This window comes from Pocillopora damicornis, chromosome 4 (assembly GCF_964200805.1).
Source record: "Pocillopora damicornis chromosome 4, jaPocDami1.2, whole genome shotgun sequence".
Classification (NCBI taxonomy): domain Eukaryota; kingdom Metazoa; phylum Cnidaria; class Anthozoa; order Scleractinia; family Pocilloporidae; genus Pocillopora; species Pocillopora damicornis.
Window position 1 is genome coordinate 4,505,095 of NC_142673.1, and position 24,298 is coordinate 4,529,392.

General features: G+C 38.1%; 1 protein-coding gene across 9 annotated transcripts in view; it reads left to right on the plus strand.

Annotated features, from left to right (window-relative positions):
• The window catches only part of LOC113685643 (MAM and LDL-receptor class A domain-containing protein 1), a 48,214-nt gene extending 24,416 nt beyond the window's left edge, over window positions 1-23,798 (plus strand). For 6 of the 9 annotated variants that reach the window (XM_089205008.1, XM_089205009.1, XM_089205007.1 and 3 more), the window contains 43 exons: window positions 714-935; window positions 1,108-1,221; window positions 1,434-1,517; window positions 2,033-2,170; window positions 3,442-3,692; window positions 3,905-4,004; window positions 4,495-4,566; window positions 4,728-4,990; window positions 5,178-5,274; window positions 5,659-5,996; window positions 6,467-6,608; window positions 7,031-7,359; window positions 7,778-7,919; window positions 8,221-8,558; window positions 8,652-8,805; window positions 9,286-9,635; window positions 10,079-10,217; window positions 10,554-10,882; window positions 11,530-11,668; window positions 11,939-12,058; window positions 12,239-12,479; window positions 12,889-13,040; window positions 13,395-13,622; window positions 13,913-14,175; window positions 14,343-14,451; window positions 14,896-15,240; window positions 15,392-15,430; window positions 15,765-15,882; window positions 16,032-16,103; window positions 16,361-16,432; window positions 16,558-16,629; window positions 17,073-17,144; window positions 17,236-17,307; window positions 17,611-17,682; window positions 17,938-18,009; window positions 18,491-18,562; window positions 18,913-19,958; window positions 20,378-20,571; window positions 21,011-21,182; window positions 21,444-21,504; window positions 21,626-21,818; window positions 22,463-22,642; window positions 22,747-23,798. In XM_089205008.1, the coding sequence (XP_089061134.1) occupies window positions 714-935; window positions 1,108-1,221; window positions 1,434-1,517; window positions 2,033-2,170; window positions 3,442-3,692; window positions 3,905-4,004; window positions 4,495-4,566; window positions 4,728-4,990; window positions 5,178-5,274; window positions 5,659-5,996; window positions 6,467-6,608; window positions 7,031-7,359; window positions 7,778-7,919; window positions 8,221-8,558; window positions 8,652-8,805; window positions 9,286-9,635; window positions 10,079-10,217; window positions 10,554-10,882; window positions 11,530-11,668; window positions 11,939-12,058; window positions 12,239-12,479; window positions 12,889-13,040; window positions 13,395-13,622; window positions 13,913-14,175; window positions 14,343-14,451; window positions 14,896-15,240; window positions 15,392-15,430; window positions 15,765-15,882; window positions 16,032-16,103; window positions 16,361-16,432; window positions 16,558-16,629; window positions 17,073-17,144; window positions 17,236-17,307; window positions 17,611-17,682; window positions 17,938-18,009; window positions 18,491-18,562; window positions 18,913-19,958; window positions 20,378-20,571; window positions 21,011-21,182; window positions 21,444-21,504; window positions 21,626-21,818; window positions 22,463-22,642; window positions 22,747-22,869 (7,901 nt within the window). In that variant the 3' untranslated portion in view covers window positions 22,870-23,798. Of the gene's footprint in view, window positions 1-713; window positions 936-1,107; window positions 1,222-1,433; window positions 1,518-2,032; window positions 2,171-3,441; window positions 3,693-3,904; window positions 4,005-4,494; window positions 4,567-4,727; window positions 4,991-5,177; window positions 5,275-5,658; window positions 5,997-6,466; window positions 6,609-7,030; window positions 7,360-7,777; window positions 7,920-8,220; window positions 8,559-8,651; window positions 8,806-9,285; window positions 9,636-10,078; window positions 10,218-10,553; window positions 10,883-11,529; window positions 11,669-11,938; window positions 12,059-12,238; window positions 12,480-12,888; window positions 13,041-13,394; window positions 13,623-13,912; window positions 14,176-14,342; window positions 14,452-14,895; window positions 15,241-15,391; window positions 15,431-15,764; window positions 15,883-16,031; window positions 16,104-16,360; window positions 16,433-16,557; window positions 16,630-17,072; window positions 17,145-17,235; window positions 17,308-17,610; window positions 17,683-17,937; window positions 18,010-18,490; window positions 18,563-18,672; window positions 18,741-18,912; window positions 19,959-20,377; window positions 20,572-21,010; window positions 21,183-21,443; window positions 21,505-21,625; window positions 21,819-22,462; window positions 22,643-22,746 lie in introns of those variants that run through there. The other 3 variants (XM_089205010.1, XM_089205014.1, XM_089205013.1) reach the window with 3 other exon arrangements.
• Window positions 23,799-24,298: the final 500 nt, after the last annotated feature.

The window sequence follows — 24,298 nt, forward strand, 5'->3', positions numbered from 1 at the left end:
GCTTTGTTCTTTTGTTCTTTTCTTTTTTTGACACGAAACTATATATACGAGACAAATGTTAGCTGTATTTCATTTTTATTACCGTAAGTAAGCTAAGTGTAAAAACCTTTAAAACTCGGACTGCTCATTTCGTTTTCTCTTTAAGGATTTTCCTCTCTGCTCAAGTTATAATAACGTCAATTACAGTGCTAGACATGTTTAAAAACTTTTGTTTAGTTCTTCTGTTCTGTTCGCTTGTTCCGAAATTTCACTTTTAATAAACGCAAAAAAGCTAGAGAGAAGTCCGGGTAATGGTAAGACATAGAACTATTTGGCAGTTGACGTGACAGCTTTAGCTCTCTTGCTATGTGTTCTATACTCTCATAGAGTTCGCTGTTTCAACCAATGACAGCGCGCGTTATATGCGAACTTTATAAGGAACTTAAAGATCATTTGGATCTTCCAAAATCCTCACCACTTACGCTTGAGGCGCACATTTGGTTTGCCAATAGTCCACGACCACTGGTTGGCTGGTTATGACAATTGCAACCAAACCTTTTCTTTTTTTTCAACTTACCAGTCTGGGGGATTGTCAAACTCATAACGATGTGCTGATTGTCAAATTCTGTCATAGAATTATGACAAAGTTTCCCTCGTTAGTTCCTTCCCTTCACGGCCTTTCACTTATAAAGAAAGAAAATGAAACAGAAAGCTGATTTTGCTGAGTTTTTCAGGTTTTCAATGTGGCGAAAAACAGTTTCAATGTAACAATGGGGAATGTGTCAAAAGCGATTTAAGATGCGATGGTGACCTCGCATGTAAAGATCAATCGGACGAGGAGAACTGTGGCTGCCCCTCCAATAAGTTTGATTGCCAGGATGGAAAATGTATTCCTGCAGAAGCTGTGTGCGACGGTAACAACGATTGCTCAGACGGAGATGATGAAAATAATTGTCGTAAGTTCATGATTGCATCATGCTAAGAACACCACCTTAGTTTTCTCTTAACTTTTATGGTAATTGTTCTAAAGACTGTTTTTTTCTGATCCATTTTGTTAAGTCTATTTCCTTGCTATGTTTCTCTGCGGTAATCATATTCGCACGACTCAATTCAAGATTTGCTTTTCAGGTAGTCCATGTCCCCTCAAATATCATTGTCTTGATGGATCGTGCATTTCCTGGTCTAATACCTGCAAGGAGATACCGTTCTGTGGGGACGGGACTAACACACCATCTGTATGTGGTAAGTAGGACACAACAGCCCATACCTAATACTAATTCAGCGTAATTCGTGTTAATTCACAAAAATTTTCGACCATGCCTTTTCGTGACCTAAACTCTTGAAACCAATCATTATGTAATCTTAAAATATTTTGGTATACTTTAAAAATTGCAGTTTAAGGGAAAGCGAGAAAGCTTCGATCTTGCCTTCCCTTTGATATTTCTGTATTTCAGGGTCGGGGGATTGCCTTCTCAGTGATTTATCGTGCTCATCGGACACGTCGAAAGAACTCTTGAAGTGTAAATCGTCTTTCAGAGGTAACATACACGTCAAATTACTGAGATGCTGCTATACCTTAAAAGACCACTATTTTTTCGGTTAATTCTCTTTTCTTCATCCTCTCGTTGCTTTTATGTTTACGATACGGAGACAGAGCGTCTGGTTCATTTGGGTACTGATTTAATAGGCTTGTTTGATAAAAGACAGGGTTCAGATGAAACAAACGTAGTTAATTTAATTTGATATTCGCGCATTACCAATTATAATTACGATGCCTAAGATACCTACAATAAGGTAAATTTGACCCGATGAAACCAATACGTGGTCATTTAAAGTGTGCACCGTGGAAAATTGGAACAGTCAGTATCAGTTGTGAAACTGCTCTAGTTCATTTCACGAATTACAAATGGTCTTATCAAAGCGAACAATAACTCCTTGTGTACCCTTCCAATTAAATCTGGAAACGCGACTCCGTATACTCCATGGAATTATTCCATTAAGCATTGTCATCCTTCTGTGTATCGGTAACTAGCTAATCTTTCCCTTCGCACAGGCCACTGTAGCTTCGACGATAATTTTTGCACATTAAAATATGACTGGAATGCCACGTTCCAGTGGACCAAAACGTCGGGCAAGACACCAACGGAGAATACTGGACCAAGATATGATCACACCACGTTTAGCAAGGATGGTAAGGAGTGCGTTTAGCACCAACACTTCATGAGATCAATTTTTCTGCCCTCTTTCAAATGCTTTTTTACCAAAATGTCGAGTAGGAGATCCCAGTGGAATATTAAGTTATGAAATACACCAAGCAATATTTGTATTTTGTATAGGTAATCACATGATTTCGAGTGCAATTTAAAATAAATAAGCGAGAGTAATTAAATATTTTTAAAGACTAACAAAATTGCACGAGCCCTACGGGCTCGTGCAACTTGGGGTCTTTGAAAAATTAACAAGTGCTTGTTTGTTCCAAATTGCACGAGAAAAATCATGTGATTACATGTTAATAATATACATGAAAAAATACAAAATAACAAAGTGCGCGCATCAAGCAAAAATATGCAAAAATAATTTATTCAAAACGTGCGTTCGGTCAAAAAAACCGCGTACGATCAAAACAATAATATGCAGCGATATCTTCACATCTTAATCGCGCAAAAAAATTCAAAGTGTGGCTAAACAGTTCAAGAAATTGTTCAGTCTGTGTCCGAATCACTTTCGATGAAATGGAATCGTCGCCTTCCAAGGTTTAACCATGTTAATTTTTTTATTTCGGCGTTGGATCGCTCCAGCAAAGTGTTAAGCTGGGTTGGCTCGTGATTTTCGATTTCCTTGGCAATTCCCTTCTCTAAACACCACTTTTTCCAAACCGACAACCAAAAGCAGTGCATTTTGTTGCGAAATCCAAGGCTCGCATTTGGTTGGGTATATGTGGAGTTTCTTTGATTGCTGACCAATCAGAATGTCTGGTTTGTTACTTTCTTTGCACTGGATTAACCCTCTTCTGCACTGAATTAACTGCCTTGTGCACTAAATTACCTGAAAACTGCATTTACTTTAACCAATCAGAACTGAGTCATTTTTTGATGTATGTTACTAATCCTAGAAATATTTGGAGGGCATACTCGACTAAACAAGGAACTAATCCTGAAAATTTCGTTTATCTATTGACATAACTATTTCTATCCGTCACTCTAATTTATTAAGTTTCTGGTTTTGTTGTCTTGTTTTCACGTTTCTAGTTGTTCTTTTCTTAGGGATATATAGTTTTATATGTGCAATATGTGTAAATTTTCCAAGGTCAGCCTCCTCGAAGTTCTAAAATGACGTTATAACTATGAAACTGTGAAAAATGCAGAATTTGTTCATAATATTCGTCGTCTTCCCTTTATTTTCTTTACCATAGCCTGAACTTTAAAAGAAAAACAAGCATATGTAGTTCTTATTCTACAACAGGGTCGTATATCTACATCGAAGCCTCTCCACAAATGCCTGGAGACGCAGCAAGGCTGTTAAGTGACTGGATTGAACCCAATGAAGAAGTTTGCATTCAGTTTTGGTATCATATGTACGGGTCAGATATCGGTAATCTGAGCATCTACTTAAAAACTAACCAATCAGAAACAGTTGTTTGGACACTTTCGGGAAATCAGGGGGACCAGTGGAGGTTCGGACAAACAGCTCTAAACAGTCGAGATGCATACAAGGTAGGTTCCCTTGTATTTATGGTTACCGAGTACTTACGACTGCAAAATGTTAGTTTTGTTCATCGACATCTATAGTTCATGAAATTAAATGTGTGAAGATACTTTTGTGATCATTGAGTTATATCATAACTATAATTATCGCTATTATCACTACTCGTATCGTTGATGTTATCGTCATACTTTTCATAATCGTCATTACTGTTTTTCACAAGTTTATCATCGAAGGAACGGTTGGCTATGGAAGCAGCGGTGATATAGCTCTGGATGATCTGACATTGCTCGATGGAAACTGTAAGACAGTTGTTACGCAGAGTAAGTGAAATAAGATCTTTAGCAAAGTTAAATGTCTATAAGCCAGTGGCTATGCATGATTTCTGTCTTCTTTTTGTTGTTTTTATAGGAAGAATGACAGTTATGTTTTGAAACGATCCTGTGTTTAAGATATTTATGTGACATAACCTGCTGAACTCATCCACCTCTCACAGAAATTTTTGTAAATATTTCATTAAAATGTACAGGCAAATTTATGTCTCTCATGTTCCTTAACTGTAAATCTGTACGTTTCTGGATAAATCCTTGCAACAAACAATCTTTACAGTACAATTGCGACCCAAGCTTTGCCGTTAACTTTATTGAACATTTCGTTGTACCAGCGACATAGAAAGGCCAAACACGAAGAGAAAGTTGCAGAAGAAATACCTGCGCACTCGTTTATAGCTCTGTAAATAGAAATAATTTATAGGGTAGTACCTTTTGTGGCATGTAACGATGATGAGGTTTTCCGACCTCTTTGCATTTTTAGAGAATCTGGACTGTGATTTCAAAGGAGACACATGTGACTGGCAGGCTCAAGGAAGGTGGACCCTTTCGAAAGGTGTGCCAGGATTAAACATTTTACCGTAGAGAGCTAAGAGAGTTCTTCATTTGAAAGTCGATTTTGGCCAATGATAGACAAATCTGTTCGCTGAGAAGTCATTGTATGCCTTAACAATTTTTGGACTTTAATAATTCTTCTCTATAATAATCTCTTATCAGATGGTTCCTCTATTTTTCTTCGCCCTGGAGCATATGCGATGCGTCATTCTCTATTTTCGCCCCCGAACATAAATACCAACGAATGGAAGTGTTTACATCTTTGGTATCTCATCGGAGGCAGCGACGGGTATGAAGCATCCATAACGGTGCTATTAAGTATGTTAACATCAAACCTAACGATTTTGCTTTTCTTCGCGGACAAAGCTACATCTGAGGCAACATATACACAAACACCGTTACCAAGAAATTTCACGGATGCTCAGGTATTTACAAATCGCTCCTGTTGTAACTTCAGATCTTTCATAGGCTTTCCAAGCTTCATGTGAATTGGATTTATCTTAGATAAATTTGATGTTGAGTTGGATAAGCATTTTAGTTTAAAAGTTATCCTTCACACTTAAGTGTGCTAGTCTGCTATTGACAATGACATCATCTCATATCTTTACGCAGATCGAAATAGTGGGAACGAATGAATTGAAACTTCTGGCTATCAGACAAGTATCCTTTTCCAAAGATTCTTGTGAACATATTCCCAAGCGAAGAAATGGTGAGTCTCCATCACTATTCATGGCGTCTATTCACGTGCATATTGTTCCGATTGTTGCGTTTCCATTAATGACAACGTAACACTAGATGCCACAAAACAGCGAAGGTTTCCTAATTGCTTGGCTCGCTCTCTCTGCACCACAATTTTGGAACTATATTGCGGGCGGTATCTTTATTAAAAGGCTAACAACTATAAACAGAGCTCATAGAATAACCTCGTTCGTATGATGACATACCACAGCCGTGTATAGCTGCAAAAATGTTTTTTTTCAAATATTCGATGTCGAATAATACAATGTCAATCTACACGGCTTATAAGTGTAGCGAATTTAAATACACCCTGCAAGGGTCTACTTTTTATATTTTATCATCATTTAATCTTTAGATTTGCATCAGCATAAACCCCTTGGAATGGAAAACGGTGAGATCCTTGACAAGAAGATCACCTCATCTTCACAAGTGGATATGATTCATGCCGCCATCCAAGGAAGGCTTCACTTCCAAGCAACCCCAGGCAAAGCAGGGTCTTGGTCCGCCGGTTCAGAGGACTCAATTCCATGGCTTCAAGTTGATCTAGATATTCAGAACACAAGAGTTACAGGGGTTGCGACGCAAGGGAGAAACGGACCCTTCGCTCAGTGGGTTACAGAGTATAAGCTACAATACAGTAACGATGGGGTAAGCTTCAAATACTACAGGGAACCCGGACAAACCACAGTAAAGGTACGTACGTAACATAATTAGAAGTCAACCATAGATGCATGTCCAGGACAATTCAAAAGGTCTCTTTTGCAGTAGATGAAATTCTGAGCGTCGAGTAAGTTGGTTTAAAAAGGCAAGAAAGGCAAGAATTTTAAGAAATATGCAATTCATTTGTCTCGTGTGTGTTTCTCTGGAACATTTCCACACACTCGTGACAACTGTAAGATGTACTTCTTCAAAACCAAGCGCTTGTCTTTTTTCACACATGAGTTTTTACATGACTTACCCTCGCATAAAAATCTCCTTAATTAGGCAATTTTTCTGACGAATATCATCCCGTAAGATTTCTGTATACAAACAGGGCTTAGCACAGATTGGTAATATCTTTCTGAGCTAATGTTAAGGAGCTGAAATGTGAGCTTGTTAACATCGTAGTACTATTGATATTTATAACACAAAAATTATCATAACGCGATCTTTTGTTGCTACAGCACTTTGCTGGAAACGTTGACCAGGATGCTGTTGTTTTTCATGAACTTAATCCCCCAATCAGAGCACGTTACATCCGCTTTCGACCTGTGGCTTGGTACAAAGCAGCTTCAATGAGAGTTGAACTTTATCAGGGTGTGGAAGGTAAGTGAATTACTTACGGACGTTTATTTCTTCTATCTTTTCTGCGAAAACGCTTGAAATAAGACAAAATATTCGGTATCACATTGCCAAAAAGAAATGTAAAACAGCGTTGGTGTCTTTTTGTATGTACAAATTGTAGACACCATTAGCTAGAATAATGATATATGTATTTCCAGGAGAGCTTTTTTAGTAATCGCTGTCTAGAAAAATGTTATTTACTAATCTATGGAAATTTTTTTAATTCTCGTAAAGATAGCTGTTTTATAAATCATCGTGCATAAGCGTGAGATATCGGTTAGTTAGCTTGAACAAGTGTTTTAATTATATAGATAAAAATTGGTAATTCACTGGTAAGAATTGATAATGATCAGTAAAATAGATAAGGTATTTCTCCTTACATTGATCTGCTTTATTACCGTTAGAGTGTAATAGAGCTCTGGGAATGGAAAACAGCGAAATCTTGAGTGGACAGATTCTTGCTTCTTCACAATGGGATGGATATTCCGTCGCAAGCCAGGGAAGATTATTCTTTCAAGCGACAGAGAGGACACAGGGTGGATGGTCAGCTGGCCAAAGGAATGCAAGGCAGTGGTTCCAAGTTGATCTGGGAAGTCAGTATGTTAAAATCACAGGTGTAGCAACACAAGGCAGGCAAGACCACGATGAGTGGGTAACCAGTTACAAACTGAACTACGGGAATGATGGGAAGAGCTTCCAATACTTCAAGGAAAAAGGAGAGGTCGAGGACAAAGTGAGTATAAAAAGAGTCAATCAAATCTTTATCATGCAAATATGTTTTAGCAAACAATAATCAATGCCATTAAATTGCCATTTTTCAACTTCTGATGATGTCAAGCGTTAAAATTCTATCAGCTAATCAGCTGATAGGCAATCGATAACAAGTTGATCTGGAAAAACTATCGCCTTGATCAGTTAATATCACCGGTACTCATCGTCTTTTGTTTTTCTTTTTAATCAGTTGAAAAGTTGGACGAATGTAATGTTTTGATCTGTTATGAAGTCTTAATCGCCAGTTTTCTTGTTATGACCTTCTTTGCCGCGGACTCGTTACCATATCCTATGCGATATCCACTAAAATTATCTACGTTTTAGAGCAGCCCTTCATTATAACTAATAAACAAATCTCACTCTACATTCGTCTTACATAGGAGTTTATTGGAAATGTGAACCGTGACAGCATTGTTCATCATGAACTTTACCTAGCTATCAAAGCCCGTTACATTCGCCTTCAACCCCTGTCTTGGCATAACTGGATATCTATGAGGGTGGAATTGTATGGTTGTTCAGAAGGTAGGCGAAGTCTCATCCTCTAAGTGAAAATGATTTTCATTTTTTTCTACAATATCTTTATCTGATACAGTCCTTTAGCTCAAAGACGTTTTTACCCTATTGCATACAGTTGCATGCTTGTTCTTTTTTTTTTTTTTTCAATTTCTTTGTTGTCTGACTGAGGACAACAACGAGGAAGCAATTGTTTAGAAGGTATTTAAAGTTGGAATATATACTCAGTTAGTATAACTTAGAAAAGTTGCGGTATAGATTATGATTTAAGGTATTTATTTACTTGATTCGATTTCAATAACACAAACAGAATGTCAAACGGATCTTGGCCTAAAAAATAGAGCTATTCCTGATGCACAATTAAGCGCTTCATCGCAGGTGGATCATTACCATGCCGCATCTCAAGGAAGACTGGAATATGAAGGTGAAGAGTGGAGATCGTCAGCCTGGTCAACTCTCACTAACGATAAAAGCCAATGGCTCCAAATTGATCTTCGAAGTATCTACATTAAAGTAACTCGGGTGGCGACACAAGGTCGAACCGGTTGGCACATGATCTGGCAGTGGGTAACACATTACATGCTGCAGTTCAGTGATGATGGAGAAAACTTTACTTTCTTCAAGGAACTAGGAAAATCAGCGGCAAAGGTAGCATACATGTTTTGTTATGGACGTGTTAGCGGTGTGTTCTGTTACAATGATAGATATTTAGATGAACAAATTGCCGTTCTTTCAATTTAGAATTTTAGTGGAAACAGTGACAGCAATACTGTTGTTCATAATGACTTAAACCCACCGATCAGAGCTCGTTACATCCGCTTTATCCCACAAGCTTGGTATCGCCATATATCGATGAGGGTGGAGCTCTACGGTTGTCTGGAATATAGTAGCAAAGGTGAGGAATGCAGCTTGGACTTAAAATAGGATCATCTCTTTAGGAAAATAGCGAGCGGAAATTATTCGACAAGACCAGAGAATGTGTCGATAATACAGTGCAGCTTTCTCTTCACGAAGCAGTGATGAATGACTGACTGACTAATATAATGACTGATCAACCGACTGGTCAATTGAAAAAGTGGCTGACTGACTAGCGGACAATGTCAGTATTAGCATCGGATTTGGGCTAAATTTGGGTATGGTTAACATATAATCCTACTTTATTGGTACATTTTGACGGCACTTTTTTAATTAGTCTTACCTTGGCTTGACCTTGGATATTTTGGCTTGACTGCCTTGCTCCAAAATACGAATTATGCCTCGACCGAGCTTGCCTTCTATGCGGTCCAAAAGTACCACCTGACGCGAATAGGTATAGTAGCTATCCTTGCAGATAAAGGGTTTGGAAATGGTCTTCACCCGTATTTACTCCCAATAGTTTCCATGAATGTATCCGAATGCCGACAAGCCCTTGGTATGCAAGACGGTATAATATCAGATGGACAAATCACTGCCTCCTCGGAATATATGGGCGGATATGCTGCAATCCAAGCTAGGCTGCACTTTGCACGAATAATCGCACACAAGGCTGGGTCTTGGTCAGCGGAGAGAAATGATTTACATCAATGGTTGCAAGTGGATCTAGGAAGTCATTACTTTAGAGTTATCCGAGTTGCAACGCAAGGAAGGCATGATGATAGCCACTGGGTGACAAAGTATAAGTTAGAGTATGGAAATGACGGAGAAAAATTTCATTACTACAGGGAATCCGGAAAAATTTCAGATAAGGTAATGTAATTGATACATCTTCTACACTAACTGGTATTTCGTTCCTCAATCCTTAACTTTCAGCCTCAATTCCGATTCAGGGACCCAAAACCTCAATCAATTTATGGCACGGGAACAAATATCTACAGGTCATAAGTCTGGTCTTTTTTAATTTTTCCTTCAAAAAGACTGGTCCTTTTCCCGTTGATATCACTATGACTTATCATAAATACGAAAAATACCTCTAAAAAAGACGAAATTAGAACATACCACTATTATAATTAATGATTATTCGTAATCGAAAGAATCAAAAGTCACGAGAGGAAGAAGAGGCTGGGTCACTCGCCTTCAGAAACTGCGAACTTTTCGAAGAATGCTCTAAATGAGAGAAATTAATGTATTTAAGCAATTGCAATGATGAATAACCATATACCATTGACGGTTGTCCTACTTTTTTAACCAAGGTTTTTGTTGGAAACTATGATCGAAACACTATCGTTTTTAGTGAACTAAACCCACCAATCTATGCACGTTTTATCCGCTTTCGACCACAACATTGGTTTGGCCACATAGCCATGAGGGTAGGGGTCTATGGATGTCAAGGTGAGGAAGTTTCAGTCTTCTGAATCATTTAAAAAATGCAAAAGACATATGACTTTTCGCATTATTTTCATAATCTTTCAACCCATTTAGACCCCTAGACTGTTCTTCCATTCCATCTACCACACCCTCTGCTGTGCACCTTCATTTTTTGCATGCACTTGATTACTGTCAATGTTTATAAATGCGAGTCAGAATTGGGTCACCAGTTGTGATCTACCAACAATTCATGCTTGAATTTTGTTGGTGTTTTTTTGTTTGTGGTTTGTTTTTTCTAACATGGAATTTAAGGATGCATGTAAATACGAAGAAGTCTCATAGATTTCTTAAAACCCTCAGAATGTACGAAACCTCTCGGTCTAAGCAGTGGTGCAATATCTGAAACACAAATGAGTTCTTCTTCCCAACTGGATGATGCTCATGCCGCTGTGCAAGGAAGACTCAACTCCATGGCAACTGAGGATAAAGGAGGATCCTGGTCTGCTGCCTCGAACAACCGCCGCGAATGGCTTGAGATTGATCTGCGTAGTCAGAACATCAATGTGACCAGTGTAGCCACTCAGGGAAGACATGATTCCAGACAATGGGTGACGAAGTATAAGCTGCAGTACAGTAAAGATGGTGTAAACTTCCAATATTACACAGAGCCAATGAAAACTGCACATAAGGTGGCGCTTATTTGTTCACAGACAACTTTACTTCACTTTCCCTTTCCAATTCCCTCTGGTCGTCCTGCGATGAATCATCTATATTGCCAAACACAGAATTTCCGTAGCATCGGTGTATTTTTTCGCCTTTAACCTGTTAATATGATGCCCTATAATCAATGCCAAGTTTCTTTACACCTTGGCATACTGATTACAAAGATGAATTGTCTACTAGATAGCTAGAAAGAAACAAATTACACCTTGCTATAAGGAAACAGGTCAGATTACTTTAAATTTAACAGATCGACAGTGGTTTAGCGTGGTCTATACTCTTATCGTCACCGATATTTGTCATCACAGTGGTCAAAACGTTGATTGTCGATGATTGACAGTCGATTTGTTTTTACCACATATCGACGTCAAATAAAATGATTCACACGTGGACGCGAGCCTCTGTACTGCTGAGCTCTGCACCCTTACGACAACGGCAAATTGGCCGATGGGATTGCGATGTTCCTGCCAATTGTGGAAAACTTAGGATTCCACATGAGTTCTATAACAAAGCATTACGCTTTTTTCTCAAAAATGCATCCTTTGAACCTGAATATTACGATCATCAAGAGTAAAATTTTATCTGAGACGGTATTCTATCCAATTTTCTATCGTAGATTTTTGATGGGAACGTTGAGCAACACTCCGTTGTTTATAATGAACTTGTCCCGCCTATCACAGCACGTTTCATCCGTTTTCGGCCCGTTGACTGGTATGGTCATATATCAATGAGAGTAGAACTTTATGGATGTCAAGGTAATTTATGATTTGTTGCCTTCCTGAAAACCTTCATTCAGTTCATCAAGCGACCAAATAATCGAAGTCGGATTTGTCAGGTTTTGTTTAGGATGCGTATGACACTCACACCCGTAGCAAAGGACGTGAAGTAACTCTTTAGTTGTTTTTTGCTGAGTAAGTATTGATATCGAGGTATTCCAAGGAAGAATATCAAACATTTTCGTGTAACATCGGAATTTTCTTGAATGAGGATGTCGTATCTCAAGGTGTCTTGTTCCACCCTTTTAGATGATCGTCCCTGTGACACATCGGTAGACTGGTGTGGGTGGAAAAACGAACGTGGCTGGAAAAGAATCAGACATAAAGATCTTGATCAGGTCTATCAGAGTGAAGGTGGCGGTGGTAAAGGTTCGTGATGACTTCTTCAAAAAGCTTGATAAGAATTAGATGTCATTTGTTTCGATAATAAAAAAAAAATATTTCAGCATTTGTAATAGGCATTGAAATAGAGATGGTGATAGCGCTACCATAAAAATTGTTTACTTCTGTTTTTGCTTTTTTTTTTTTGCTTTGCTTTTTCCGCCTTAGGTTTCAGTGACAACAAAAACTTCGAGGTCCACCTCCCTGACAGCGAGTACGGTTACATATCATTATCTAATGTGGTATTGGATGAATGCTGTTTTACCATTTGCTTTTGGTTGAATACTGCTGACAGTGGCTTCTTTATGGAATACAAAAATGCGGGATCAGCCGAAGAAAATGAGACTCTTGTTTTCGGAATCTACTGTGGGAAAAACACATTTCTTCTTCAAAGCGGCAGCGAGAGAAGGTATTAAAGTAGGATTGGTGTAGGGTTGTTTCTTGTCTTATATTTGATTCACAACCTTTGGAAATTGCCTTAACAGAGAGGACGCCTCAAAATTATTAATTGCTGACATGCATAGAGACCTCGCTCTCTCTTTCCCTTCATTCAAAGCTTGTAAAATTGTTTCAGCCAGTGTTGAGCGTGATATTTTTATCTGCAGTTGCTAATTACCAAATATTGCAACAAAACGAAAATAAGAGCAATTAAAATCAAGCAAAAGCTCAAAAATTTCCACTCAAATAAATTTTTTACTTGTATCAAACAGAACTTAAAACATAATCAACTAAGTCCTCAAACAAATCCAATAGAGAAAAAAAATTGAGGAGTTTTACTCATTTGAGCATGAACAGTGTCTTTTGCTCTTTCTGCACAGCGAGCAACCTATGGACGTGATGGACTCCACCTGGCACCACGTGTGTGTCTCATGGGATGGGAAAGTTGGACTGCTTGCAGTTTTCAAGGATGGTCATAGAAATTTCAAGCTAAATGAGTTCATGGCGTCCCTACTTCAGAAGCCGAATGAAGGTAGGAAAAAGACATAAACTGTTTTGGGGATGGGAGGGGGGGGGGTCAGGGGGTTAGGGACCTCTGTTGTAATCTTTTTCTGAGCTGTACCTGGATGTGAACAGGTTCAACGAAGGAATTGATGCTGGATGATATTCAAGTTTAGTTGAAAAATTTAGCCGAAAGGTTAACTTTGAGTAAGGTATGATAATGGAGACCGTTTTACAAAGTTAACTTATTGTTTGCGGTCAGAACATGGAAGGTCGGTCATTTTCACCCTTTGCTTCTATCGACCTGTGAACAACATGCTTTGCACCTTTTGATCCGCTTAAACGAATTTACCCTGAGAAAGATTTTTTTAATTTGCAAATACAGGAGTCGTGACAATTGGTTTTAGGAATAAAAATGGAACTGCCTCAGCTATTCTTGGTAAACTGAGTGGCGTCAATATTTGGAGCACTTTGGTCACAACAGAAGAGATACTGCGCATGTCATACGGTTGTGGAACAGAAGTTGGCAATGCGATGGCCTGGGGAAAAGTTAGAAATGGGCTGATTGGGAAAGTGGAGATGCAGTCACGTGCAACTTGCAACGATGGGAAACGTAAGGCGTACCGTGATAACTTCATTGTTGTTATCGTTGTAAGCCAAACATTAAGAGCAAACTTTCTGTAGTGGTTTTAATAATAATCTCTTTGAATACCTGTTTCATTCGATTAACAGAAAGGATAGTTTGATACATGGGCTATCCTTACATCTGTTGTTTGATTTAAGGATTTATGTTCCCTTATTTCGTTTTTCTTGTGGTCATTATCATTATTTCCTTTTCCGTTTTCGACAAACTTTAAAGGTGATATCTACTAGCAGCTAGTATTGTGTTTCTATGACCACCAGGTGCCAGGCTTGTGGTAGATACCGTCGATTTGGAGCCAAATGGGACCGCTGTTCTTGTGAGCCAGACATACAATAGATCAAATGACGGGGAAAGCAGATGCTTGAGGTTTCGCTATATGCTGCGGGGGTCTGGAGATAAAACGTTGACAATTTTACAGAAAACAGGAAGTTTTCGTGAAATACCCATCTGGACGTGGAAACGCAATTCTGGCCGCCGTTGGATTTATGGTCAAGTTCCGTTGACCTCTACTACGAAGTTTAAGGTGATATCAAAACTGTGAAATTTACTTTTCCATACATTCATACAGGTACTTAAATGAACGATGCAGGCCATCAATTCACTGTGGTCAGTTAATGGTATTGCTGATAAGTTGCATAAAGTCTTCTACACAACCTAAAGGTAAATTAAAAAACTTCGTTTTCTCTTTAGATTTTGATTAAAGCTCAAAAAAGCAAGAAGGAAGACTTGATTGCTTTAACAGGAGTATATGTCAAGGAGGGACTTGATTGCAAACTTTGGCCCCTGTCGGCAAAACAGGGTAACTTACTTACTTTTACCTTGCCTTGCATTGTTACCTTATCTATCGTCCCATGTTACATAATTTTTTATAGAGGCTAATAAAATTAGCATGTAGTTTCAAAGGAAGGAAAGAATGCATTACTTTTTTAAACCCTTTCTGAGGATCTCCTCCTTTTCAACTCCTATGAAACGAAGTTGACCATTCGTTTTAGATCCGAGGCATCATTTTCTTCGAGAAAGTAACATAGTCTACTTTTTGGTAAAATGCTATCAATCACTCTTCTGAAGTCCTTGTTGTGCTGTTCTCTTCATCTATGGAAAGTAGTACCTAGCAGTTCATAAACTTTGCTGCTTTACAGTTCTTCATTAATATTTGTTTTGCCCTTTTGCCTATTTTGTTTCCTTCTGTTTTGTTTTGTTTGTTTATGTATTCACATATCTATCTGCATATTTCTATTTCCAGCCTGCAATGAGGACTTAACTGATCCGTCAGGATATCTCTTTTCGCCGGCCTATTCCGGCGATGTTCTTGATGATATCGCTTGTACGTGGTACATTACTGTCCCACAAAATAACAAGATTCGCTTGGAATTCCAAGATTTCCACCTTCCGGACCATCCCACGTGCAAGGACTGTTATCTTCAAATTTTTGATGGAAGTGAAACGTCTGCTCCTGCGATTGGTCGATTCTGCGGATATATGTATCCTCCTATTGTCATTTCTTCATCAAATCATCTCAGAATTGCTCTGCGTTGTGCTGCCAGTTCCTACACAGCCAGATTCAGTATTTTCTATAACTCCATGGCAGGTATGAAACGCTACATCTCCGACTTTTTATTGCAAGTAAGCAGTTTTTATGTTTTCTACTTTTGGAGCTCTAATAAAAAAAGGAGATATTGTAATGGAATGCAAATGTCACGTCATAATTTCATGTTATTGTTTATTTTTCAATTTTTCAGCTCACAAGGATTTAGAGTCGTCCTGTTCGCTACAGCAAGGTGCACCAAGAATCTTGAGCTAATTTGCTTTCTTTTTTTCATTTGATTTCGGACTAACGTTTTGTAAGACAGCAATAATTTAAACGAACGAGTTTCTATCTCATATACGTCACTATCGCTATTGCCACACATCTAGACTCCTATTAAAATTAGGTTTTTTGAGCTGTGTAGATTTAATTGAAAAGGAGCTATCTAATTTGGTCTTTCTTCAGGCTTTTGTCCCAAAACTGTCAGTGTTTCGATGCTTCTTTACGTATCAACTTATAAATGATGGTCTTAAATTTTTTGCCTTTCAATCAATGCTAATGAACTTGTTTCTTACAATCCGTCCCAGAATGTCCATCAAGCTGCAAATGTGAAGAGTTTGGTGGAGAAGTAGACAAGAGGATACTGGTGACAGGAGAAGATTTACTAAATGTACCACATGACCTTCCAACCAACGTCGGAGCAGTGTATGTGACATTTGCGGTCCTTTTGATCTTGGTTTATTCACACTCTAATCGCCTTTTGCTCTATCGTGATTTCTTTCCAACAAGAAAGTTGAAAGTTCGTTCCTCGTGTTTCTCGAAACAATTGATATTCTTTCTTTGTGTTTAAAAAGGTTCTTCGGGCAAAACCGGATCTCCCAATTGCGCGAGGAGGACTTCATAAATCTCTTTAAATTAGAATATATGTGAGTAAACCTGTAAGTTTTGTTTAAGATTGGTCAATTCTCATTGCAGCGACAGTGCGAATCTTGAACATTTTTCTGTAATTAATCGAGATTATTGTTAAGAAAACCAATTGATCTCCTTAGCCTATGCCTTGATTGACAAATTTTGGGCGAAAGAAGCTTTCCCTGTACTTTAAAACTCAGTGCCTTTGACCTGAGCTTAAAGTTGTTGATCACCTTTTTAAAAGCGTTCTCATTTCTTTCTTCCTCTTCCTCAGTGATGTGAGTTTCAATACCCTGCTTCGCGTGGATGAAGACAGCTTTCAAAATGTGACATCCGTCAAGACACTGTAAGTATCAATTAAACAGTGATTTATTTCATAGTGACTGAGTAACTCTTCCGCCTTGAAGTCTGTTGCGAGATCGATAATGGCATTTGTCGTAGCAATCGGTATATTTTTCCTTTTTGTCGTAGGAGACTTGATTTTAACTTTATTCGAGCTCTTCCCGTTGGGGCCTTGAAAAGACTATCCAATTTACGCGTGCTGTGAGTATTTCATAAGAATAACATTATTCTTAATGATTTTAGATATATCAAATTCATATTCTTGTCCTTTGTGTTCTCCAAAGGACATGAATGTGCTTAGATCTAAAATTGCATTTTGAAAAGAGAGTAGAAAACTCTGCAAAACAACAACATGAAATGACCAAACTTTGCATTGACTGGAGAACGTGAACGACGACGGCTAATTTTTTAAACTTCTATCTCTAACTTAACGCTGTGTTCCATATTCAGTATCGACAGCGAGAAATAAACTTAATGACTTAAGAGTACTGCGAGATTCGTTGGTAAAATATAAGTTTAATTTTTAACCGATGTTGTCCTCGGCGTCGCCGTCGTCGTTTCTTAAACTCCCTAGTACGGGGAAGGGGGATTTAAGTTTTTACCTCTTTCTAAGTTAATAAAATAAATTGATTGTTTTGTTTCAGTGACCTAGGAAGGAACCTTCTTCGGGTTGTATTCAGCGAGATGCTTGATGGACTTTCAAATCTGGAAGTACTGTATGTACTTATTTTTAGTTAAAAATTAATCTTATTTTTTTAAGTCTATGATAATCAGGTAAATCATCTCTCCTCTTGGTTTTGTTTGCAGGAGTTTTCGCTCTAACCAAATCGAGCTGCTGGAATATGGTGCTTTTAAGAACCAAAGCAATATGACGCATTTGTAAGTGCATTAAATTGGTCACTAGTAAAAACTGATTTTGACTGTCATTGGAAAAATCAATGGAAGAACAACTGATGAGCAAATAGGGGGCGTGGCTCCATCCAATGGATAAATCACTATCTTGTGGATAGCGTTGTACATTTTGTTAGCACTCATCTGCTGGATAGCTATTTGTGCATTGGATATCGTTATGCACCCTTAGAACAACTGGGTTCTGTTATTTAAGCCAAGTCAGTAGATAGATATTTCTTTCTTTTTATTTTTTGTTGTTGTTTATTTAATATCATTCTTGTTTCCATTTAGGTACCTACAGGATAATAAGCTGAAAGAAGTGCCAAATGGGATGTTCAAAGACCTTATGAAATTAAAAGTATTGTGAGTGCATTGATATCATATTTAGAGCGATACCTACGGAAAGGGACAATGATAAGAGGATACTCCTACATTTGTCAAGTGACTGTTTTATGGCAAATGCAAGGAAGTCATGGATTAGTATTTTTAAATTTTTCTCTTTAATGAACTATAAATTGCTTTTGTCCCATATTTATCGAAGGATTGTGTTAAGATTCCATAAAAATATCTTATTAGCTACTTGATACTTTTTTATCTTGATCTATTTGAAATCTCCAGAAATCTTAGTAGGAACGAATTAACAGCTGTTTCGAAAGAAACCTTTCAAGGGTTGAAATCACTTGAGTATCTGTAAGTATACAATGTTGCTGAGTAAAAGTAGACTATTAATTTCTCTATTCAGAGATTGCACCTTGCTGTAAAGCTGTATTCTCATTTTGTTAGTCACTTTTATTTGATTTTTATCAAAAGGGTATTCGAAATTCAAAGTTAAATTAGATATAAAAAACCCTTCTTTCACAACTACTCAAGAATTTGCAACAGTTGATGAATAGTTTATCGGAACGTTTTTCAACTCAGTCAGGAAGGTCGAAGATTCACTGCACGAAATGCTTTTGCCCACCTCAACCAAGTTACATAATAATTTTGGGGATATAAGAGAGAGAATTTGATTTTATCAAGAGTAGACATCAACACGATTCGTTTTTTCACTTTGGGAATGGATCAAAAGAGAGTTTGATGTGAATGTCTTACGCATCAGCAAAGTTGACATTGGTACACGACTAAGGTAAATCAGTTATTCTTGCTTACTTTTTTTTATGCATCAATTCAGGTACCTGGACAGCAACAAACTTACTAAAGTACCTCCAGACGCATTCAATGACCTCAAGAACCTCAAATATCTGTGAGTAATCTTCTTTTTAATCTCCATCAGTCTAAATTGGTAAAATCTAAAGCTAGCTCAGTTTTTTCCCAAAAAGAAAATCTTGATGACGGTTTTTTTACTTTACACAGGATGTTTTGTAAATCAACAATAATCCATTCCACATGTTACAATTACGGGTAAAAGCCACTTCTTTTTTTGAAATCAACTCATGTAAGGCCCTTTGCTAATATTCAGACATTCAATCTTTGAACATCGATAAAATCACCGTACAACATTTTTGTTTGACGCATTCAGAATTTTGTTAAGAAAGCAAGATAAAATCATGAAATAAATGAAAGTGAAGTTTACTTATTTTTCAATTATAATAGGAGACTAGATCGCTTCATATTCTGTTGCTATGCCAAAAAGTCAATTGAAGGAGTTTCTTGCGATTCCCCAGTCGATGAATTCTCAAGCTGCGATGATCTCATGAAAAACAAAACTCTTCAAATTTGTATCTGGATACTGGGAATCCTTGCCTTCTTTGGCAACCTCGCTGTCATAATATGGCGGATAATTGATAAAGAGGAGAACAGAGTCCAATCGTTCCTACTGACAAATCTAGCATTTGCCGACATGTTCATGGGTGTCTATCTGTTGGCAATCGCCATTATGGACGCGAGGTGGCAAGGTGAATATTTCAAGCATGACCATGAATGGAGGTCTGGCTGGGGTTGTCGAACTATTGGAATTTTATCGATGCTTTCCAGTGAGGTATCTGTACTAATTCTAACAATCATCACCATGGAACGATTTATTGCAATCGTCTTCCCATTCAAATTCAAACGCCTGACCATCAGATCTGCCGTATTCACCTGCACAGGAGTGTGGATATTTGGAATAGTTATTTCAGTGATTCCCATCACCGGAATAGACTATTTTTACGATCAGAACGGTGATTTTGGTTTTTACAGTCGTTCAGCAGTTTGCCTTCCTCTTCAGCTGTCTGAAGGAACCCCGGCCGCTTGGCAATACTCCGCCTCTTTCTTTATTGGGATGAATTCCATTTCTTTTACCTTTATCCTGGTGGCGTATATCGCAATTTTTTTGACGGTGAAGCGTGTAACCCACTCTGTTCGATCGACGAATTTAAACAGAGAATCCGCCATGGCTAAGAGACTTGTTTTTATAGTGATGACAGACTTCTGCTGCTGGATGCCCATAATAATCATCAGCATTTTGTCTCTGACACGAAATTTCAGTGATCCAGACAAAATCGCTTACGTGTGGATTGCAGTGTTTGTTCTTCCCCTCAACTCCTCCATTAATCCAATCCTTTACACGTTTTCCACCGATAGAGCAAAACGTAGCTTTCGCCGGGAGGGGAAAAATGTCACTGGTTTCGTTATGAAGACCTTGAACAGACGTACAGAAGGTGGGTATGTCTGTTGAGGAATACTTTGGTTCTCAAACTCTGAATACTATTCTCATCTCAAAGATACGAAGAAGCCTTAGAAATTACCTTATTCAGTTGAAGTTTAACTGTGCTTCTATCTCATCGTCTTCACTTACAACAAATTGCTACGAAAACAGAAAAAAAAGCAAGGGAAAGCAAACATAAAAGTGGAAAAAACCACGTGCAAGCGGTTGTAAATGAAGCCTAATCACACAAGGTCGCATTACACGTCAGAACCAACCTAACTAAATTGTTCTGTAATTGTTCACAATTTTTGTAAAACTATCAATATATATGGTGTTAGGTGTTCTATTCGTCTTCAAAAATCCCCTTTTGTTTTTCCATCCTGAAACGTACCTTTATTCATGATCAGTACGCTATTATTTTTTCTTTTGAAGATCGATTGTCCTCCTGTTCCTCGAACATCTCCAGAAAACCGTTTCTGTCTAAAGTCCTTTCCATTTGCAGCCCCCAGCGAAAAGTAAGGGTACTGAAAAAGCTGCAGCTCGAGAGCGTTGTCGTGCACGCTAATCTGAAGCTGATTGAAGAAGTTAATATCTTCAAAGATGATACTGCTGGAAGAAAATCCATAGTAAGTACCTCTTTGCGATAATAAAAATGGCGCTTATGTGGCTACAGACCAGAGAAGATTAAGTCAAAAGCCAATCCTATGCTATATATTTGTCGCTAGTTGGCAACTCTCTCTGTAAGCGTTTAGGGACCTGTACCTTAATCAAGGGAGAGCCCTTGGAGTAAGGCTTATTTGACTAATACACTATTTTTCCGTTCATATGTTACAGGATGCTCTACATAAAGACCTTTCTCATGTTTTTTTCTTGAACTTCCCTTAAAGTGTGAAATTAATCTTGTTCTGAATATTTTTCCATCCACCAATCTTGCGCAAGGATCTTGCATGTCTTATAAAAAAATTGGCAAGTAGTACTCCCTGTGTCGTCTACCTAAGATTTACCATTGCCATGTATGACATGTGCAAATGAGTATAAGCTTCACGTCACCTCTCGCTGTTACAGGGTTATGTTACAGCTTCGTGTGAGGAAGGAGGTGTTTTCAATATGGTGTTGCTAAAGTACTTTGGAGAAGAAATGAAGGAGGACTGGAATCGGGAAGTGGGTGTAGTGCAGAGCCTCTCTTGTGAGGAGCAGCCTCAGTCCAATGTGTTACATTATCGATGGCACTGCAAAAGTAAGTGAACCTAATTTTTTTTTCAATGTAAACACCAATTTTTAGAATTGCCATAAATTGTTCGTACCAATTTGAAATCCTAGTTTACTTACTGCTTCTATTCCATATATATATATATATATATATTTTTCCCTTTTTTGTTGTTGTTGTTGGAAAATCAGGATCTGTGAAGTTCACAGAGCCGCAGCAGAGCCTTTTTTAAGGATTTCATAGGTGCTGTACTGGACCTCTGAAGTTTTTTTTTTCTGTTAATTTCTTTAGCTAGCGACCTAAATATCGAGCAAGGCAGAACGATGATCAATGCTTTACAAGGAAAAAGTTTGTAAGTTTTTAATGAATACGAGCTTTATTATCAAGCTTATTTATGGAAATTTCCATACTATTGATAACAGCTGATATAACGGATTTTAAAATGAAGTGTTTCCTTTCTTTTTTTCTAAAAGCCTGATATGTTTCGACTTTGTGTCGAGTTCAACTCTAGAAGATTTGATTTGTGAGGAAGGAACTGTCATCGACTTTGAGTCAATCTGTGCGGTAGCTTGTGACGTCCTAGTCGCTATAGAAGGGCTACAGGAACTTGGAATACTTCATAACAACATCACAACACAAAACATTCTGATCAGCCAGTACCCAAGGGTAAGTAAAGTGGTAGTGTAGTTAGCATATGTACATGTATCTTCTTATATGTTTGCTACCACAGACTTTCTCTTTCACCGAAAAGTCGACAATTATATAGTTCTTTATTCAAAGGTTACTGTGCTATAAAAAATTCCTCTTAGTTTCACACAAATGTTTCTTTGAGCTTTTGAGGAAATTTCATAGAAACAGAAAACATTCTACCTGCATCCCTTTTTTGCAATGCCGTATGGCATATCTCTTGTTACTCAGAAATCGACCTAAAATAGTCCAGTTTGGTTTTGACAGAGAGTTAGAATAATCCAATGGAGCGTGCGCTGCACGCTTAAACCTGTGGTTCGTAGGTGGAGTCCCTCTCTGATCAGTAAATGGGTTTCGCTTCTCTTGATTGTCCCTTGTTCTACACTCAGTCCAGGGTTGTAAATTGCTAACTGGTTGGCCTTCTACCCGTTGAGGTTTAAATAAAGTTCCTTTTAATGTCTATTATAAGTTTTAAGATATTTGAGCGCATTTTTAATAAGAGAGACACAAAGAAAACCACTAATTCACCCATAATTCTGCCACCCTTAGACATTAATTTTTTGTTGTTGTTTTCGGTTGGAGAGAGGTTATGGTTATTGCCTCCATGTATTTTCCTTTCACAGATTCCTCCAATCAAAGCAGTCTTGGGTGGATTCTCTCGTGCATCCAAGTTGAAGGAAGAAAGCGCGTTTACAAATGAAGCTATCGATAAACAGAGTTGTTTTGGCAGCCAAGTTAAGCAGTTTGGACATTTGTTGGCCACACTACTGGGACACTGTCACGGCTCTAGTGAACAGGTCAAGGTAAACATCGACAATTTATATTAACTTAAGTAAAATTTTTACCGCTTGGACGGTGACAAAGACACACAGTGACCTTCGCACATACATTTTCTTTTCTCCAATAGCTACATGAAATTATGAACCTCTGCTTTGAGGAAACACCAGAGAAGAGGCCTACAGCGTCTTTCCTTCGAGAACTCTTGGAAGAGGTCTGGTGCACAAAGGGTCTTAGTGATTCATTTGTCTGATTTAACATACGGACAAAAACACTTAACAAGTGTAAAATACAACTGGTTGAGCTTTTGAAATATCAAAAAATGTTGTCCATCCCTGCAGTACGTGGGGTACAAAAACACTTAACAAGTGTAAAATACAACTGGTTGAGCTTTTGAAATATCAAAAAATGTTGTCCATCCCTGCAGTACGTGGGGTACAAAAACACTTAACAAGTGTAAAATACAACTGGTTGAGCTTTTGAAATATCAAAAAATGTTGTCCATCCCTGCAGTACGTGGGGTACAAGCCATGGGCAAAAGCGATGTTTATCTCTTCAATAACGGCAGAATGATTAGAACAAAGCGCATTACTAATTCTGCTTGTAAATAGTTCACCTATCAGACTGATTGGTTCATGACTAATACCCGATGAACTTACGTGCTCGGATATTTTCGATGAAATGATTTGAATGAATCCCTCAGTAGACACAAAAACGATTTAATTTTTATGTGTTCGTTCCATCGACTACGGACTTCCTCGTCTAAGTTTATAGATATTACTGTAGTTTGCAGTTATTCAATTACAGTCCAACCTGTTGTTAGCGGAAATCCTTGGAAAGAGTGACTTGGTGACCTCTTGATACAGGTTGTCCTATTCATACAGGTTCCACAGATTAGGAGTATTATAAAACGATAAACGTCATCTTGTGCAAAATTGATCACTCAACGTACAAAGACTCGCACAAAAATATCACTTACATTGCTTCCGGGAGATAAACATAGATTCAAATATATTCGAAAGATTATTCTTTGTTTTATCCGAGTAGTCCCACTTTAAGTGACCGTTCAATACAGGTTATAGACAATATAAACAGGCCGTGGAACTCAGTAGAGGGCGACTACGACCGCTTCATAAATGTGACCGCTAAAGAGAGGTGAATATTACAGGTATAAAGGGGAAACAGTTTCTGGACTTTGGAAACCTACCGCTTAATACAGGGTATCCGCTTAACACAGATTCGACTGCATATTTGCAAGGAGTCTGACCCACTTAGTATCAACCACCCGTATATGCTCGAGGGAAGAAAAAGACCAGTGTTCAAATCGATAAGAAAGAAAGATAAAAAAAAAACTGACAACAAACAACCATTGCTTGCAAAGTGGATGGTGTACATGGTTCGTTGCCAGTTTTGGTTGTAAAAGTACGGCTGCGTTATTCTGTTTTTTCATTTCTCGCCTGGCTCTGCCGCTTTTTCGAACACCCGATAAGCGTCTACAAGAGGGACTAGAACTCCCAGATCAGAGCCAATGCAAGAGCAACCTTGCACCTAAGTTTTGGTTTGACATGGGTTACTTGAGGGATAGGTGCGCAGTTGATGGTGACATTGATCGAAACTTCCAAAGGGTTTTTCTAGGTACAAAAGTGTAGCTGTTACGTTCGGGAAATTTGATTCTGTGATGT